The 15364-nt window shown below is 43.6% G+C and overlaps 1 protein-coding gene across 1 annotated transcript in view; it reads right to left on the bottom strand.

Annotated features, from left to right (window-relative positions):
- The window catches only part of LOC147707977 (amine sulfotransferase-like), a 240302-nt gene that overhangs the window by 208757 nt on the left and 16181 nt on the right, over nt 1–15364 (bottom strand). Inside the window, exon 2 of the mRNA XM_086926804.1 lies at nt 7136–7303. Within this exon, the coding sequence (XP_086782930.1) occupies nt 7136–7292 (157 nt within the window). The 5' untranslated portion in view covers nt 7293–7303. The remainder of the gene's footprint in view (nt 1–7135; nt 7304–15364) is intronic.

Below are 15364 nucleotides of genomic sequence, written 5' to 3'. Positions count from 1 at the left end.
CTACACCCCCCCCCCTTGCCTGGAGGTTCAATGCCACGGCACTTCTGGACTTTGCATACACTGACACCATTCACACAGCAATAGTGGAATATTTCGAACTTAACGCTCCCACTATGGAGGATAATGGGCTACTTTGGGACGCATTCAAGGCGACAATAAGGGGTAAATGCATTAGTACCACAGCGGGAATCCTTAAAGATACCAGACAGCAATTGAATATAAGGGAAGCTAAACTAAGTGACTTGGAGAGACGGTATGCACAAACAAGGCACTCCACCATATATGGGGAGATCAAAACGACCCTGTCAGAGCACCAGGAGTATGCAGCTGCTGAACTTAACTATGTTTCGAAGCCTGGAATAGCGAAGGCATACAGAGAGGGAGGCAGACCAGGGAGGGCCCTAGCTCAAAATATATGTTCCGGACATGCCCCACAACACATTCACACGATAAAGGATGCGATAGGCACAGTTAGATATGACATGAAGGGCATATTGCACGAATTCTGACTAACATATGGCCAGCTGTACGAATCCCACCTAAATGTATCGACAGCTAATATACTGGACTATATGGCAGATGTGGAAATAGCATGGTTAGCAGATGCCCATAGAGCATACCTGTCCCGTCCCATCACGGTTGAGGAAGTCACCGACACCATTAAGGCCCTCCCTAACGGCAAAGCACCAGGCCCGGACGGCTTTACGGGCGAATTTTATAAGGCATTCGCAGACATATTAGCACCACACTTAGTAAGAATGTACGGAGAGGCCCACAAAAAGCAGATACTCCTAGCGTCTCTACGAGAGGCGATGCTCGTTGCTCTGCTGAAACCAGGTAAGGATCAAGAAAACTGCGATTCATACAGACCATTATCACTTATCAACTTTGACACCAAGATCATGGCGAGTGTTCTCGTGGCACGGCTCAAGCCTTTGATACCGTTGCTGATCAGACCGGATCAATCTGGCTTCATACCGGACAGATCCACGACGCACAATACACGAACGCTTTTCACATTATCTCATTACCTAAAGCCTGAGACCAAGGCAGCGGCCGTCTTATTAGATGCCGCCAAGGCATTTGACACTATCGAATGGGCATTTCTACACGCAGTTCTTCAACGGATGGGCTTTCCATCAATATTTAGGCAGTGGATAAAAATGCTATACACTGACCTCATGTCCCGCATAAAAGTGAATGGCTATGTCTCGGATCCGATCAAGATAAGCAGAGGAACCAGGCAGGGATGCCCATTGTCCCCGATGCTATTTGCACTGGTACTAGAGCCGCTTGCGTGCAAAATTAGGCAACATCATCATTATTCTGCTCTCCAATTCCCAACGCGCCCCCTACACATATCTCTCTATGCGGATGACATGGTACTGTATGTAAAAGGCCCAGACCAAAATCGTAACCCCCTGTTGCGTGAGTACATAAAATTCAGACAGCACTCAGGCCTGCAAATTAACTGGTCAAAATCACAAATACTAGCGCTGACAGACAGCACCACCCCATTTGCACTAAATTACCCGCTAGAATGGCGAGAAGAATCCCACGCGCTACTTGGGCATCTGGTACCATAGAGACCCTGAACTGGTCATCCGCACAAACTATGGGAGGGTCATATCAGATTTAGAGGAGAAATAAATCGCTGGAACAAGTTACCACTCTCACTGGTGGATAGAGCTCCCATAGTAAAAATAGTGCTGCTGCCCAAATTTCTTTATCCATTCAATAACATTCCTATTAAGCCGCCAACGCAAGTCTTCCGCAATATAAACAAATTGGTACTCCGTCTCATTTGGGCAGGCAAGCAAGCTAGACTGGAATTGCAAACGCTAACGCTGCCCTAGGCGCAGGGGGGTTTCAAGGTACCAGACTTTTTCCTTTACTATCTATGTGCACAAGCACAATTTGCACATTACTGGTATCATGAAGTGCCGTTCCTGTCGCATGTGGCGGTTGAAACAGGAGATGCTCTGCCTATTCCCCTATCGGCCATACTACCGCACAAAAGATCGCCATTACACTCTTGCGACATAAACACTATTGATGCAACGAACATGGCCTGGTATCTAATGGGCAAGAAAGCGGGGAAAGCTGCCATTATATGCGCCGGCTCTACCATTGGCACATCACCCGGAGCTTTCGGTCATGCAAGAGGAAGTGGGCATGGGACTACTACGACAAGTCGGGATAGATACAATGGGCGATCTATATGAGGAGGGCCAATTTAAATAGCTGGAGAAGTTGAGCTATATTAGTAACCCAACACTGTTATTTAATTTCACATACTACAGACTGCAAAGGGCACTGAAAGAGCTGTACACAACATACCCAGCAGAACCCCAACAAATGACCTCATTGCAATTCATAATAACGGAACCTACTGCAGCTCACATGGTATCTAGACTATACACTAGATTACAGGAGGATATAGCAGGGAATACGGAGAAAATGAGGTACAAATGGAACTATCTCATGAATGAACAGATAACCACAGATGAATGGTCCGCTACATGTATGCTAACCAACATGCTGACTCCGAATGGTAATCTACGAATAATCCATTATAAATAACTGCACCAAATGTATTACACACCACAAAGACTCTATAAATACGGACTGTGTGCAGACTCTAGATGCAAAAGATGTAAAGTGGAAGGGGCAGACTTCATCCATCTTGCCTGGTACTGCCCAAAAATTGCGAACTACTGGGTCCAGGTAACGGAGGCATTGAGTATTATGTTAGTGACACCCATTGAAAGTACTATACGAGTGCACTTGCTGAGCATAGTCCCTCAAGTCAGAGCGAGGAAACGAAAGTTCTGTGTGGTGGCACTGTTGATGGCAAAACGTAGAATCTCACTCCACTGGAATAGCTCGAGGTGTCCAACGCTGCGACACTGGTTGGAAGATCTAACATACTGTAAGGACACACTGGCAACCTATGAGGAAGTACTCCCAACTAGTTCAAGGTCCAAAGACTATTGGTTTTATTTAACTGAATATCTACAAACGAGACCGCTGGAGGACCCAGAGTAAATGGTTGTGAATAATTACGCCCCACTATACAAGGTCACATAGTCTGCAAATGAGGTACGGGAGGGAGAATGCCGTGGTGCAGTGATCAAAGTTTGTGTTTTTGTTGTTTTTTCAGGTTTATTACAACAAAACTAGTTCCACCACAATGCTTTATCATTTATATTCTTCACGAGTGGAATGTACTTAATATAGACACCTTAAACTTGCCTCGGGACCCCCGGGTTGCCGAGCACAAGGCTGTGTTAATCTGTCTCAGATTTCCTAGTTCTAATTTACATGCTGAGCATTCCACCGGCCCCAGGGTTGTAGGCGTACGGCTGTGTAACTTGTGTAAGATCGAATAAAGACAGTTGAACTACAAAAAAAATAAAAGGTTTTGGGGTGCTGGGGAATATTTGGGGTTCATGGTGCGTTTAGGTTTTGGGGTGCTGGGATATTTTTAGGGGTCAGGGTGGGTTAGGGTTTTGGGGTATAGGTGGCATTTTTAGGGTTCAGGGTGCGTTTAAGGTTTTGGGGTGCTGGGATATTTTTAGGAGTCAGGGTGAGATAGGGTTTAGGGGTGTAGGGGTTATTTTTAGGGTTCAGGGTGTGTTTATGGTTTTGGGATGCTGGGGTATTTTTGGGTTTAGGGTGTGTTTAGGTATTGTGGCGCTGGAGTAATTTTAGTGGTCAGGGTGGGATAGGGATTTGGGGTGTAGGGGATAATTTGGGGGTTCAGGGTGCATTTAAGTTTTGGGGCATTGGGGTATTTTGAGGGTTTAGGGTGAGTTTAAGGGTTTTGCCGTACATGGGGTATTTTGAGGGTTCGGGGTGAGTTTACGGTTTTGGGGTGCTGGGGTATTTTGGGGGTTCAGGGTGTGTTTAGGTTTTGGGGTTCAGGGGTATATTTAGGGGCCAGGGTGGGTTAGGGTTTTGGGGCACATGGGGTATTTTTAGGGCTCAGGGTGCATTTAAGGTTTTGGGGTGCTGGGGGATTTTTGGGGTTTCAGGGTGCATTTAAGTTTTAGGGTGCTGGGATATTTTTAAGGGTCAGGGTGAGATAGGGTTTAGGTGTGTAGGGGGTATTTTTAGGGTTCAGGATGCGTTTAAGGTTTTGGGGTGCTGGTGGATTTTGGGGTTCAGGGTGCATTTAGGTTTTGGGGTGCATGGACTATTTTAGGGTTCAGGGTACGTTTAAGGTTTTGGGGTGCTGGGGAATATTTGGGGTTCATGGTGCGTTTAGGTTTTGGGGTGCTGGGATATTTTTAGTGGTCAGGTTGGGTTAGGGTTTTGGGGTATAGGGGGTATTTTTAGGGTTCAGGGTGTGTTTAAGGTTTTGGGGTGCTGGGATATTTTTAGGGGTCAGGGTGAGATAGGGTTTAGGGGTGTAGGGGGTATTTTTAGGGTTCAGGGTGTGTTTATGGTTTTGGGATGCTGGGGTATTTTTGGGTTCAGGGTGTGTTTAGGTATGTTGGCGCTGGAGTAATTTTAGTGGTCAGGGTGGTATAGGGATTTGGGGTGTAGGGGGTAATTTGGGGGTTCAGGGTGAGTTTAGGGTTTGGGGCATTGGGGTATTTTGAGGGTTCAGGGTGATTTTAAGGGTTTTGCCGTGCATGGGGTATTTTGAGGGTTCAGGGTGAGTTCATGGTTTTGGGGTGCTGGGGTATTTTGGTGGTTCAGGATGTGTTTAGGTTTTTGGGTACAGGAGTATATTTAGGGGCCAGGGTGGGTTAGGGTTTTGAGGCACATGGGTTATTTTTATGGCTCAGGGTGCATTTAAGGTTTTGGGGTGCTGGGGGATTTTTGGGGTTTCAGGGTGCATTTAGGTTTTGGGGTGCTGAGATACTTTTAAGGGTCAGGGTGAGACAGGGTTTAGGTGTGTAGGGGGTATTTTTAGGGTTCAGGGTACGTTTAAGGTTTTGGGGTGCTGGGGAATATTGGGATTCATGGTGCGTTTAGGTTTTGGGGTGCTGGGATATTTTTAGGGGGCAGGGTGGGTTAGGGTTTTGGGGTATAGGGGTTACTTTTAGGGTTCAGGGTGCGTTTAAGGTTTTGGGCTGCTGGGGTATTTTTGGGGTTCAGGGTGCTTTTAGGTTTTGGGGTGCTGGGGTATTTTTAGGGGTCAGGGTGAGATAGGGTTTTGGGGTGTAGGGGGTATTTTTAGGGTTCAGGGTGTGTGCCAGGGGATAGGTTACTATTATGATGATTTTTTTGCTTTAAAGTACCAATAACGTGTTGTAACGGTATGCATAATCATTACCTGTGAAGTAAAAGCATTTTAATGTATTTGTATATATTTGCGAAGTAAAAGCATGCGCACTAAAATCATGCAAGTAATGGTATTTGCGAAGTAAAAACTTCAAAGTCAATACCTTCGGAGTAACGATATGTTAAGCAACATCATATATTCACAATGTAGATATTAATGCAAGATTGCAATGAGTCATGATATAATATACGCAATACGGCGGTGAGGATTAACAAGCCTGAGAGTAAGCCACGCTCTAGTAGCCATCTGGGTATGAACATCGAAAAAAGACTTGTTAATTAGGACTGGGGAAGCCCACTGTGGTGCAAATAGAGGCCGAGTAGAAGGCAGAAGCCGAATCGTGTTGTGAATATTTAATGAAGACTTAGAGGCTTATTACGATGGCGGGTGGATCGCCACCGCCGGGCCAGCGGTGGCCTCCGCACCACGATCGTAACCTTGAAAAACGCCGGTCAGATTAGGATGGCGGCGGTGACAGCGACAGTGTGAAAATCCATCCACTGTTTATCCTTCGGTAGCAATCCGCCCGCTGGCCTGGCGGGTGGAGCTGGACTGCTTTAATGGTGCTCGTGCCTAGCTTTTTCCGCCGCCCGGATTAGGATGCATGCGGATGGCTGCTTTTCCGCGGCGGTCTCTCCGCTATGGAAAGGCTGGTGGGGATTGTGTTTGGGTGCCTGTTGTGGGCCACCCTCGTGTTGGAGGTGTGTGGGTGCACTGGGACATTTCACTGCACCAAGTGGCAGGCACGGTGCAGTGCCTGGCACGTAGTGCGGTGAAATACACAACATGCTTGTTTTCGCGATGCAGCGGTGCTGCTGCTAGCAGCGCCTGCCACAATGTTAAAGCTGCAGAAACCAACCGCTGCGATGGCAGGCCCATCATAATACAATGGGCGGGACTGCTGGAAGGATGGCGGACGGACCCAATCACCGCAATGAGTGCGGCGAACACATCATAATAACAAGGGCAGGACTGCTGCACGCATTGGTGGTCGGACCCAATCTCAGCTACGGTGGCAGCCGGAAAAAATCAGACCGCCAACGTAATGAGCCCTCTAATCTTCAAAGAGAAAATTAAAAGAAGAAAATGAAAAATTGAAGAAAATAAAGGGTGAATATCAGACCTACGAAAATCTGCGTATGTGAAGCTTACGTTCCGCCATATGGTGAGTCATGGAGAGTGAAGGTATCTGTTCCCAACGTTAGGTGGCGTGTGGACTGCCGAACCCAAAAGCCGGTCAAAATTTCAATTTAAATCCAAAAGTTGTGTGAAAGCAGACGCACACTCGGAGGTTGATATTTGCTGCAAAATGTAATCTTTGGAACCGCGGTTCCAAAGATTAAATTTTGCAGCAAATACCAACCTCTGAGTGTGCGTCTGCTTTCATGCAACTTTTGGATTTAAAAAAAAAAATATATATATATATATATATATATATATATATATATATATATATATATATATATATATATATATATATATATATATATATATATATATATAAATATATATATATATCCTGGTATTTGTTTGACAGCTGAGTCTGAAATATCAAAGAAAGCTAAACAAATCCTTGTCTCCCTGTCATTTATGAAATTGAAACTTTCCATGACAATAGCTAGGAAATGTTATGCTTTATATTTTTTCTAATAGAATTTTGTATTACGTTATGTTTGTGAGTAGTGCATTAAATAAATATGAGTTTTAGGTTGTATAACAATTGTGCTGCAGTCTAGGATGGGTGAATATCTCCCTAACAATAAACGAAAGATCATTTTGAGGTTTGGAGACAACTGTAAATGCTTGCAATAATCAACAACAATGGGAATTTGGTCTTACCAGATTTTGGATATGTGATTAGAAATACATCAGTGTCCCTGATTGGAAAGTGCTCTAGAGAATCTATTTCTTCTGGCGTAGCTATCCCTTCCACAAAATAGAGTCCCCTGTGTTGAAATAGTTTTTCCATAGATGGCCTAGCTGTACCCTCATCCATAATTCAAGGAGCTGAAATAGAAACAGAAAGTAAGTTTAACTGAGTTTTAACATACTGAAGACTTTGTTGTACAGATATTCACATGTGCATCATGTAAACAGGATAATTGTAAATAGAGGGCTGTCATTACATCAGCATAGTTGTGTGCATAGATAAGCACAAGCACTTCTGTTTACCATATACGCCATTTTAAGACACACCAAATGCACTTCGTTTTCCATCACAAATTTTAATTTTCAAAATTGGTTTGTCCTGAAAACAGCCATAGCCATAGGTGATCAGAATTCTGTTATATTTAAAGGGGTGGGCAAAGAATTCTGCTCTGCGGCGGAGTTCGCAGAGTTTTGCCCACTCCGCGAAATGACGTGCAGCTGAGTTTTTTCTCTTGACCCGGCTCGCCAATGTTAAGTTGGCAAGCACGTGTGAGAAAAATTGAATGCTAGACCTCCTCCCTGCCAGATTTCTCAAAGCGGGCGCTCATGGCAGGTCGCGACCCCTCGCACTGGGAAATCGACTGCTCACATTGAGGAAGCTGCTGCTTGAGTAGAATATCTACTTGAGCGGCAGAAAGGCGCAGCGCCCTATGGCGTGACACATAGGGCTGTTCGCAGTTATTTTACAGCGCGGGACAAACTCCCGGCACTGAAAGTAAATGCGAGCAGTGCTACTTACCACACTCTGTGACTTCGCTGAGCATGGCAGAGTTTTTCGGCATTTCGTGGAGTTCTGCAGAGCAGAACTCAGCAAACTCTGCCCGGGCCTATATATTTCCTGTGTATGAAGCCTTTTCCACTGCCCTTCTAGAAATGTTAAGGCCTTCATTAGGAGGTGCTAAATATTGGATGTAATGACTGTCACATTTGATTAAAACTGACACTATTTAAATGGTGCAAACACTATTGCCTTTCACAAGTTTGGGGGGGAAATGTGGATGTTGATATTTACTGCAACAAAATCTCCCTGTTCTGGCAAATACTGCCCATTTCCCCCCAATAAATATCAGCAGGTTTGACATGCTGACATTTATCACAAACTCATAATTGCGATATGAGGACTGTGTTGTAGCAAGACAGACTGCACACGTCACATTTACCAGGACGCTCGTAATGAGGGTCTAGGAGGTCTGCTCACAAATGGAATCAGCTAAATTTATATTCTGGGCAACAAGCAGAAAATATCGCCTATTCAAGGTTGGACAGGCCATTTTGTTTGTTCTAGCATTTTCCCACTATTCCGGAAGCTAGGTGGCTGCTTTCAGAGCAGAATTGTTGGCATGTCTCAACCAAGGGAGTACCCAAAAGCCCTTTCTAGATGTAGCATCCTGGAGTGTGAGGATAGTTTAAACATATTTATATAAGGGTTTTTTTTTAAACCCAACTGATGTTAACTACAACAGAAGTTAACACCAGCTGTAGACTATTCTCAAAAGGGCCCACACATACCTGTCTTCTGCAACTTGTCACAATCATCAATTTAACAGCCCAAAATACTCCAGGATTCTTAGTGAATGTTTCCCGATACAGGGCCTGGCTATGGGCATTAAACAGTATTTACAGAAATAGATCACCCATGTTATAGTGGGATGAATTTATTTGCTATGTGCAGATAGCAAAATGTACACCTACTCCTACATCATCTAGAAGTCACAGTAGAAGTGATGGATCCCATAAAAGATGACAAAACACCAATTGTGCACAGCAGACAGACTATGGCACCCTTAAGGGAAGCTGCTACATCTTGTATATTAACTCTGAGCTACTTCCAAAATACAACAGGCCAATAGGCCGGTATTTCCCAACCATCCGTGAGTGTGCAGCATTTGATGCAGACCACTGAGATTTCGCTTGTCATACTACACAGACATGCTAGATAAAACAAAGGTACCCATAGCACGAATACTAAACAAAGTATTTAAATTTGAAAAACGTTGTTTTTTCATGTGTAGAAAAAGTGTTTAACCAAAATATAACACAAAGGGTACAAGTGGACTTATGGTTAAGGGTTGGAGGTTACTTAGGCATAGTGTCAGTGGCTATGGATAGTTCTAAGGTTTGAATCAGGCTTAGGGTCACATCTAGATTACTCAGTGGGGTCAGTGTTGGCCTTAGACTTATGTTTTCCAAACTGGTGGGTTGTGATCCGATTTTTGGTGAGATGTGAATGTCCAAGCAAATAATAAAGATGCCTTTAAATTCTGTATTTAGTTTGTCACACTTTCTGAGCTTCAACGACAGAGGCCAAATACCAGGCTATGTCTTCTGACAAATTGCTGCTTATTTTTGTAACATGAGGTTTGGTGTTTGCAGACTCCTCTCACTTTGCAGTCAGAGAAAGAAAATTAAAGTGGATTCACAATTTCTATCCAGATGATGACCTCAGAAAGTGAGTATTGATGTTGACCTCAGAAAGTGAGTATTGATGTTGAAATATCATCAACATTGCAACTAACAGACTAGGACTATTCTGAGAAGTATAAATCTCTAATCCAGCTGACCTTGCTAGACCTTTTTCGTTTGTTGATCTTCACCCATTCGCTCTTGCAATATCATTGTTGTTATCTGTTTTATGTTTAATCACTAGGGACACGGAACACCTTTGCTCTTTTGTCCTGTTTTGGATGATGATCATAAATTCTAGGAATTATTAACTACAATGCTAAAGTCATGGAGGATAGCTGATTATATTTTATTCCATTAGCTATTGCAGTAATCACATTGTTTTTGAAAATGTTAAATGCTCTGCATTGATTGCATGTAGTAATGCTACCTACTATATTTTGAGCATGATTTGGTGTCCCATTGTTGCTTGTAATTATATTTACCAACATTCCCTTTAGCATATTGGTGTCACTTGTACTTGTTTACAGTTGTACTTCAAATCAGAATTTAGTGCTCACATTGATGGTATGGAATGCTTAAATCATGTGCCATAGAGCAAGCTCTAACAAACTGATTTTCTGTGATGGATTATGTAGTATCCACAAAGAAATGTGTCTCTTGTCACTTAATACCTCCCCACAATGGCAGCAATTTTATGGATTTAAAAAATGATTAGCCCATCATGTCAGATTTAGAACACATAATCTGATGGTCACTAAAACATCTGGAGCAGGTGTTCAACCCACTGAGTTATCCGTCTGCCACAGTATACAGTAATGTAAATTAGGTATTTAGAGGTTATTTTACATGCCTCTTGGCCTCTCTGCTGACATTCAATTCTCTTGTCACTTAGTATCTCCCCACAATGGAAACAATTTTATGGATTAACAAACTGATTAGCCCATCATGTCAGAATTAGCACACATAATCAGACAATATTTGATACAGTATCCCATTATCTTGGACATGATTAATGCTACATTTTTGACGTGTCTGGTCAACCCTTGATAGAAGCAAGCAATGATTAAAGCCCTTTTAAAAAAACAAACCTGGATCCTGAGGTGTTAGGGAATTATCGTCCCATCTCTCTATTGCCAGGAATCAGCACAATTGCCAAAAAGCACGTGGATTTTGCTCTTTCTGCATTTCTGGAAAGCAACAACCATTTCCATTCTTCCCAAACTTAGTTTAGACCTCAACAGGGCACAGAGACTGCCCTTTTAGCAGTAGTTGAGGAAACCAGGAACATTTTAGACAACGGAGGCTGCACTGCCATTGTGCTTTTGGTTCTTAGCGCAGCCTTCGATACGGTCAACCATCAGTTACTTATTCAGAGACTCAGAGATGTAAAAGTGATTGAAACTGCCCTTAAGTGGCTTCAATCCTTTCCGGAGGACAGGTCATTTCAGGTGTTCCAAGAAGAATATACCTCTGACTCTCTGCCACTCAGATGTAGGGTTCCTCAGGGATCATCTCTGAGCCCCACTCTTTTTAATGTTTATATGAGCCCCTTGGCAGGTGTTCTGGAGCTGTTCGGCATCCTGTTTGTCACATATGCCCATGACACACAGGTGGTTGTTTCTTTTAACCAGCTCAACAACACTGGCCCTGATTTGGCCAGGTGCCTTGAAAAAGTCTCAGCATGGATAGAGGGTTCTTTTCTGAAACTCAATGGATCCAAAATGGAGCTGATGTTTTTAGGTAAATCCCCCTCGCCTAATGTTAGTCTACCATGGCCTAGTTGCTTTGGCTCCCCCCTCCTTCAAAGAACAGATCAAGAGTCTGGGGGTTTGGCTGGATCGTAACCTGGATTTTGGGGAGCAAGCACGGAAGGTTGCAGGTAGTTGCTTTGGGCTGCTGAGGATGACACGGAAAATCATTCCTCTGCTCGCCTTCTCTGCCAGGAAAATGGTGGTTCAGGCCCTCATACTTTCCAGGCTCGACTATGCCAATGCTCTTTATTTAGGAGCACCCTACACTACCTTTAGGAAATTGCAAACCATACAGAACTGTGCAGCTCAGCAGCTTCTGAACATCCCTAACCGACAGTCAGCAAGGCTCTGGCCACTCTACGCTGGCTGCCTAATCAGCAGAGAGTGCAGTTCAAGGTGCTTTGCATTGCACATAAGGCATTGCTAGGTAATGGTCCACCTAGTGTTCGCTCCATTATCTCCCCTTATCACCATAAAAGAGCCTTGCAATCAGGCAATAAACAGATGGAAACTGTTCCAAGAATAAGGAAAGCGTGTAAAGTTGGTCGCTTCTTTTCATATAATGCACCAAGGTTGTGGAATTCTCTCCCTCTTGACATTTGATGTGAAACCAATCATTTGGTCTTCCGGAAGCACATAAGTTTCTGTTCCCATAACCTACACTCAGTTCATGAGCATCAGCCTCTAGTGCTGGGATGCCTTCAGGTAACCATGTGCTTTATAAATGTTTTACAATTGCACTTTATAAATGTTTTACAATTACAATTCCTAAAATATCTGGAGTAGGTGTTCAACCTACTGAGCTATCTATCCGCCACAGTATACAGTGATGTAAATTAGGTCTTTAGAGATTATTTTACATGCCTCTTGGCCTCTCTGCTGAGATTCAATAAGCACCATACTGTGTGGTTTGGTACACTCTCTGTACTCAAGCATTTTTAGGACTTGTTCACCGACCTCTGTTCTTTTCCCTTGCGCATGCAGTCCTTCCCTTCAATGTTAAAGCTTGTGGACAGTAAAGAGGCAAACTACTGTTGACTGGTCTGGGAACAGGTTAAAGGCCATCCCTGTGTGCTTCTGGCATTGAAGGCCTGGTAGAGGTTGCAAAGCCTCTCATCCCTACCTTTTCTTCAACAGCAACACCCCAATGGGACATTGAAAGTCGGGGACGTTCAGCTTGGAGTAAAACTTGTGCCATGCTTACTGCACACAGATCTCAGCACTATATATACAGACCTTCCTAAACTCTTGCACAGACACACATAAGAAAAATACCTGAGTTCTAGGATGTATAGTAGGGTTTGAGTTTGGTGATTGTAGATCCTGGTTAGATGGATGCCATTAAAGATTCTCCACTAGACCAGAGGGGTGAGATCCTTGGCAAATTAAGGGATCTAATTTTCCATCATTCGTACCAAAGGGCACTACACCTGCTATGTGTCGTAACATATGTGGAGGTACTGTAGCGGGAATTCCGTTCTCCTTCAGAACTGTGCATAGAGACCTGAAACCTCGGTGAATTAGGATGGCCCAAAACTCACCTCAGTATCCAAAATCCCCTTACCGAGCTAGCTACAGTGTCTCATTGGTCATAACAAACTCCCAATGTTTAGACAGACCAGAACATGCACTTGAAATACCTCAGGTATCGTGGAACACATGAACACTCTTTCGTTATATAATCATTTCAAAACCAGAACGTGGAGTCAATGAGGACACGTGCATATTTGAAATATTTATTTACTAATGCAGAGTTCTCAAACGCAATATCTTATATAACACTAGCAAACATATTATAAAAAACAAAGTTATTAGCATAGTCACTAGTCCATAGAAAGCAAACGGTGACAGCATACTAAGATGCTGTAATGAATAGGAATTTACAATACCTAATTCTCACCCTTCCCTATTTAGCATAATATTTTATATCTATGAAGGTCTCATTTGGGTTTTAGCACGGCGGGCCCATACCTCAAAATCTCAGTGGCAGGAGGATCACATCATCTTCCACCAGCTCTCTGCATGCGAAGCACATCAAGTGTGTTTTTGTGCGTTCAGCACAACAATATAAAACTCGCCTACAGCCAGATTTTGGCAGCAGCATGTGTGTTATGTCTATAGGGGTGCGAAGATCAGACCTTACAACAACACTGGGTTAAGTTATCCGTGAAACCTTCAGCACTCACTGTGCAGACAGAGTGCAGAACAAAACTGATATCAGAGCAATAACATATTATTTCTCAAGTAAATCACGAAGCTCTTCTGGGTTGAAAGCTAAAACAACAATTATGTGTCGTGTGCAAAAGTGAAGCAAGAATGAAAACGGAGTGCAAACATTTAATAAACTCATGCTAACTTAACACAGTATATAGAAAAAAGTAGCTATATGACACCCCCCCAATGATCAGAGCACTGTCAAAAATCATGTAAAGTTAGAACCAGAAAGGGGTGTAACCTGAAAACAGAGTTCAATAATAATGAGCTGATCTATTCTCCAAACGTATATATGAAGGCCTATAGGGGCCAAGCGAAATTGTTCCAACCATTGAAAATATAAGTCAATAGGTCTGGGACGTATAAAAAATTGTACGTAAGAAAAAGGCACTGTCCAAAAAAATAAACATGCACGTGCCGAAATAAGTAAAAAAACTCCATGCCATCTCACGATAGAACTGAATATGCAAAATATGCAGCTACAGCCTCCAACATGAAATCACTGTCATCATCCGAAAACAGTTCAGCCATCCAATTAAGTAGTGGGAAGGAACATACGTGCTGCTCCAGCACTGGATCCTCTAGCATCATCAGAGGACAACTCGGTGGGTTCTCAAGAAAGCTCTGTGCCAAGAACTCATGCGCCGCTGCGGGTATATCCCAATGACCCATTAGTCCATGCATCGCTGCCAAGGCCATAATCCTTTCGCCAGAACAAACCAACTCGTGAGTAACTACGGGGCTCATCAGATGATTAAAATTGACATCAGGAGACACCGTCAAGCAGAGACACAAATCAAGGGCCCAGTCGAAATCGCAGCTCAGGCAATGAAACACAGGCTGGACACATGTGAAATAGGAAAATCGAAACGATAATCCAAACGCCGGCTCAAAGTAGCAAGCGGCAGGGTGCCATAGTAATCAAGCATCCGGTTGCGCAACAATGACAGGAGGGGCTCTGCTGCTCCTAGCGCAGGATGGGCATCCATGTTTAATAAAACAAAATATCACCAATACGCCTGCAGCTAAAGCCAGCAAGACAGGGAATCCACCAAACAAACTCGAAAAAATAGAATGAAAGAAAGCAGGGATGACCCCAAAGATTTTTTCAAATGAAGTCAGGAGACCGCTGCTAACTAATTTAAAAAAGTGAGCAAGGCCGGAGGTTGAGGAGGCATTAAAGATTTGATGAACCAGCTCGCTGAAATGTAACGGTAAACCAGTATTTAAAAGCGCCTGCACCTCTGTGCGTGTGTTAGCTATGTGAAGGACGAATGTTTCTCAGGCCGAACTCAGGGCCACCTCTTTCTGAGACAAAAGGGCTCTTATTCTAGTCATACCATTGAACACTGCCTTCAAGGTTGGGATGCGTGGCCAGATGGAGACATTGGAATTCCCATGCGTAGGGGGATACAGAACGTTTTTGCAACACACAACACATTCTGATACAGTTACCACATAAGCGATACCAACAATTAAACCACAACACTCCTCGTTATTCAACAGCAAATAACTACCATTTGCCAGAAGTGTAAACGTGGGAGCAATTGCGGGAACAGGAGTCCCTTTTAACACACAGGCTAAATTAGGTCGTTCCTGGTTACAGGAACCATGTAACTGGATGTGTCTGCATATTAATGAATGGTCAGGGGACTCAGTGCATTCTTCCCCATTAAGATTTACTTCTTTACCGTCTTTCAGGCACCTATATGTGAAAGGAAGAGACCATGCCTCATGGAGGAAGGCACCACCTAACGGTTAATATCGC

This window comes from Lissotriton vulgaris, chromosome 6 (genome assembly GCF_964263255.1).
Source record: "Lissotriton vulgaris chromosome 6, aLisVul1.2, whole genome shotgun sequence".
Taxonomy (NCBI): domain Eukaryota; kingdom Metazoa; phylum Chordata; class Amphibia; order Caudata; family Salamandridae; genus Lissotriton; species Lissotriton vulgaris.
Note: the sequence above shows the minus strand (reverse complement) of the source record. Positions and strands in the feature narration are given on the sequence as shown.